Source organism: Triticum urartu, chromosome 1A (genome assembly GCF_056163025.1).
Source record: "Triticum urartu cultivar PI428250 chromosome 1A, HENAU_Tu73, whole genome shotgun sequence".
NCBI lineage: Eukaryota > Viridiplantae > Streptophyta > Magnoliopsida > Poales > Poaceae > Triticum > Triticum urartu.
Genome location: NC_141873.1, coordinates 572257041 through 572262225, shown reverse-complemented (window position 1 = coordinate 572262225; position 5185 = coordinate 572257041). Strand labels below are relative to the sequence as shown.

Sequence of the window (5185 nt, the reverse complement as noted above, 5' to 3'; positions counted from 1 at the left end):
GGAGACGTCCAACTGATGCACAGGCCAAGCTCGGGAAACGGCCAGCTGAAGCATGGTGTGGATCGTGCCCGGTTTAACAACCGGAGCAAAAGTGTCGGTGAAGTCCACGCCCGCACGTTGCCGAAAGCCTCGAACCACCCAGCGAGCTTTGTAGCGCTTGAGAGTCCCGTCGGGATGAGTCTTATACCGAAAGACCCACTTTCCCATGATGATGTTGGCACAAGGTGGCCGAGGGACAAGCTGCCAGGTGCGCTTCCGTTGGAGCGCATCGAACTCTTCCTGCATCGCAGCGAGCTAATGAGGGCCCTGAAGGGCGGCTCGAGCTGACGATGGGAGAGGGGACGGCTCGGAGACGGAAGCGGCGAGAAGATACTCATCGCTGGTGTACCGTGTACTCGGGCGAAAGGTACCGGCCCGAGAGCGAGTCATCGGGCGGGGCAGCGAGTCTGGGCGACGAGCGAAGACAAAGAAGAGCCCGCCGCCACTGATGCCGCGGGTGAGGCCGCGGGTGAGGCCGCAGGCGAGGCCGCCGCGGGCGAGGCCGCAGGCGAGGGCGCGGGGGGCGCCGAGGAGGCCCGCGCCGATGGTGGCGCAGGGGGCGTCGCAGGCGCCGGGAGGGGTGCAGCCCCTAAGGAAACCGGCCGGGGAGGAACTCGACCCGGGGCACGGGGGGCATCCTCAAAGCCAGGAGGCGGCCCGAGAGAAGCGCTCGAGCGGCCGTCACCAGGAGCGGGCAAGGCCGCAACATCCGAAGGTACCTGCTGAAACGGAAAAACCATCTCATCAAAGTAAACGTGTCGGGAAGTGATGACCCGATGTGAGATAGGATCATAGCAGCGGTAGCCTTTGGTGTTGGGGGGATAGCCAAGAAAAATACAGGCCACGGACCGTGGTGCGAGCTTATGAGGAGTAGTGGAAGCGATGCTAGGGTAGCACAAGCAACCAAAAATGCGAAGCTCGGTGTAGGAAGGTGGCGTGCCGAACAAAAGATGATGAGGAGCAAAATTCCCGCGAGTGCGACAGGGACGGATGTTGAGGAGTAGTGATGCGCTGGCGAGCGCGTCAGGCCAGAAACGTGGTGGCACGTTGGCGTGAAAGAGGAGGGTGCGAACGCAGTCATTAAGAGTGCGAAGCACGCGCTCAGCGCGGCCATTTTGTTGCGAAGTGTACGAGCAAGTGAGACGAAAAATCATGCCGTGTGTGGCGAGAAGTTTGCGGATTGCAAGATTATCGAACTCCTTCCCGTTGTCTGTTTGCAACGCATGAATGGGGCGACCAAACTACGTGGAGACATAGGAGTAGAATGCGGTGAGAGGGCAACAGAATCTGACTTTCGTCGCAATGGGAAGGTCCACACATAGTGCGAAAAATCATCAAGAATAACTAGATAATAGAGATAGCCCGTGTTACTTGCAACAGGAGAGGTCCAAACATCACTATGAATTAACTCAAATGGGTATGAAGCAACATGCGAGGAAGTGCTAAAGGGTAAACGAGTATGTTTGCCGAGACGACAAGCATGACAAGTGTGATCGTCGATCTTATTACACGTGAATGAAAAACTGCGAAGAATATGACGAAGGATGGCAGTGTTGGGATGACCAAGACGAGCATGCTAAAGGTCCACTCCAGCGGAGAGCGCCATGGGTGCAGCGACGGAGGATGTGGATGAGTGGACCGGGTAGAGATTGTCGGGGCTGTCACATCGGTGGAGCACCATACGGGTACGGGCATCCTTAACAGAAAAGCCAAACATGTCAAATTCAATGGTGAAAGGATTTTCACATGTAAGAGAACGAACAGAAACAAGATTTTTAATGATGTCAGTGTTGGGGAACGTTGCAGAAAACAAAAAATTTCCTATGGTTTCACCAAGATCCATCTATGAGTTCATCTAGCAACGAGTGATCGGATTGCATCTACATACCTTTGTAGATCACGCGCGGAAGCGTTCAAAGAACGGGGATGAGGAAGTCGTACTCGACGTGATCCAAATCAACGGAGATCCTAGCGCCGAACGGACGGCACCTCCGCGTTCAACACACGTACGGTCAGCGTGACGTCTCCTCCTTCTTGATCCAGCAAGGGGAAGGAGAGGTTGATGAAGATCCAGCAGCACGACGGCGTGGTGGTGGATGCAGGGGTCACCGCAGCAGGGCTTCGCCGTTCTACTACGAGAGGGAGAGGTGTAGCAGGGGAGAGGGAGGTGCCAAGACTCAAGGGTGTGGCTGCCCCTCCCTCCCCCTTTATATAGGCCCCCTAGGGGGTGCGCCGGCCCTAGGAGATCCCAAGGGGTGGAGTGCCCCCCAAGCCAGGTGGGGCGCCCTCCACCCTAGGGTTCCCAACCCAAGGCGCATGGGGTGGGCCAAGGGGGGCGCACCAGCCCACTATGGGCTGGTTCCCCTCCCCACTTTAGCCCATGGGGCCCTCCGGGATGGGTGGCCCCACCTGGTGGACCCCCGGGACCCTTCCGGTGGTCCCGGTACAATACCGGTGACCCCCGAAACTCTCCCGATGGCCGAAACTACACTTCCTATATATAATTCTTCACCTTCGGACCATTCCGGAACTCCTCGTGACGTCCGGGATCTCATCCGGGACTCCGAACAACTTTCGGGTTACTGCATATTCATATCTCTACAACCCTAGCGTCACCGAACCTTAAGTGTGTAGACCCTACGGGTTTGGGAGACATGTAGACATGACCGAGACGGCTCTCCGGTCAATAACCAACAGCGGGATCTGGATACCCATGTTGGCTCCCACATGCTCCTCGATGATCTCATCGGATGAACCACGATGTCGAGGATTCAAGCAACCCCGTATACAATTCCCTTTGTCAATCGGTACGTTACTTGCCCGAGATTCGATCGTCGGTATCTCAATACCTCGTTCAATCTCGTTACCGGCAAGTCACTTTACTCGTACCGTAATGCATGATCCCGTGACCGGACACTTGGTCACTTTGAGCTCATTATGATGATGCATTACCGAGTGGGCCCAGAGATACCTCTCCGTTATACGGAGTGACAAATCCCAGTCTTGATCCGTGTCAACCCAACAGACACTTTCGGAGATACCCGTAGTATACCTTTATAGTCACCCAGTTACGTTGTGACGTTTGGTACACCCAAAGCACTCCTACAGCATCCGGGAGTTACATGATCTCATGGTCTAAGGAAAAGATACTTGACATTGGAAAAACTCTAGCAAATGAACTATACGATCTTGTGCTATGTTTAGGATTGGGTCTTGTCCATCACATCATTCTCCTAATGATGTGATCTCGTTATCAATGACGTCCAATGTTCATAGTCAGGAAACCATGACTATCTTTTGATCAACGAGCTAGTCAACTAGAGGCTTACTAGGGACATGTTGGTGTCTATGTATTCACATATGTATTACGTTTTCCGGATAACACAATTATAACATGAATAAAAGACAATTATCATGAACAAGGAAATATAATAATAATCCTTTTATTATTGCCTCTAGGGCATATTTCCAACAGTCAGGTGAAACGAGTACGTTAGAAAGATGTAATGGAATGGAGTTAGAAGGAAAAGCAGCATGGCCGACATGAGTGATGGGCATGGAAGAACCGTCGCCCACGGTAATGCGAGCAGCAGTGTGAACAGAGTGAGCGGTAAGAAGGTTATCGGGGTTGGCGGCCATGTGAGCCGTGGCTCCAGTGTCCATGTACCAGTCGCCACCGCCAGTGTACTGCTGTGGCGTGGGGGCGCTGTGGAGGGCCGCTAGCAGCGCGGGGTCCCATGGTGCCGTCGGGAGGGCCGGGGCCGACGGCAGGGGCTGTGGCGGCGGCGCCGCGAACCCACTGGCCGGAGGCAGCCCATAGGCCGCCGAGGGGCCGTAGAGCGGCGCCGGCGGATACGCCTGAGGGGCCGCGTACAGAGCCTGATGAGGGGTCGGACGGGCGCCAAAAACACCGGGGACGGGGGCGCGCGGTATGGGCATGGAGTATGCGTGAACAACCCCCGTCCAGGGGTTCTGGCCGGCCTGCCAGGGCGCCGGCGGGAGCGGGTGCTGCGGCTGGCGCGGCGCCCCGCCATGGGCAGCTGGCTGCTGCTGCTGCTTGCGTCCACCTCGGCCGCGATGCCCGCCCCGGCGCTGCTGCTGCTCGGCGGGGGGCGGCGGAGGGGCCTGCGGCGGCGCGGGATATGGGAACCCGGGCGGCGGCTGCGCATGGAGGGGCCCCTGGGCGAGCCACGGCAGGGGAGCCGGAGCGGTGGGCGGCGCACCGCCGCGGGTTCCGGCGGTGAGAGCCGTATGGGTGGCCCGGGTGCGTGACATCCGCATCCTCCTCTCCTTCCGCTTCAGGTACGCGACGATCTTGGGGAAGGTCTGGTTGGTGATGAGAGGGATGTTGGAGGCGGCGTTCCCGAAGTCTTCGTTCAGGCCGGCGATGAGAGTGCTGAGGAGGAGCTCGTTGGAGACCTTCTCGCCGAGGTCACGGAGCTCGTCGACAAACTTCTTGAGGCGCATGCAATAATTTTCAACCGACGAGTCAAGCTGCTGGCACCCAAAAAACTCGCCGTGCAAGAAAACCTTGCGTTGGAGCGCGTTGTCGGTGAAGAGGCCGTTGAGCTTAGTCCAAACGGTGTGAGCGTCATCATCGACGGAGACCACCGTGTGGAAGAGGTCCTTCGAGATGGTGGTGTAGAACCAGTGGATAAGAGTGGCTTCGATGGACGTCCACTCCCCATCGTCCTCCATGAAGCGGGAGTCCACGGAACCATCGATGTGATCCCGGAGATTGTACTCACGGAACACAAGGGAGAAGTACGTCTTCCAGGCATAGTAGGTGGAGGTGAGGTGATTGAGGACGACGGGAACCCGAGCGAGGATATTGAGATCACGGATGACGACGGGATCGGGGCCGTCGAAGGGGTTGGTGCGGCGGCTGCGGGTGGTACCGATGGAACCGGGGGAGGCCATGGCCGAGAGGGAAGGGCGGCGGCGCGTGGTGAAGCGGCGCGGCGAGAGGGATGGCGGTGCGGCGGGTGGCGGCGCTGCGGGTTGCGGGCGGAAGCGCGAGCCGGCGGCGGCACACAGGGGACGGCGGCGCGGCGGCGAGGAGACGGCGGCGGCGGCGATGGGATCGTGGCGGCGGCGGCAAGAGTTAGGGTTAGGATCGTAGGTATGATACCATGTTGGAAACAAA

General features: G+C 57.9%; 1 protein-coding gene across 1 annotated transcript; it reads right to left on the bottom strand.

Moving 5' to 3' along the window:
* Positions 1-1615: 1615 nt before the first annotated feature.
* LOC147992892 (uncharacterized) lies at positions 1616-4959 on the bottom strand. The gene is made up of 2 exons (XM_087539171.1): positions 3532-4959; positions 1616-1735 (listed from the first exon to the last, which is right to left on the bottom strand). Exons 1-2 carry the CDS (start codon positions 4957-4959, stop codon positions 1616-1618), a joined length of 1548 nt encoding a protein of 515 aa, XP_087395297.1.
* Positions 4960-5185: the final 226 nt, after the last annotated feature.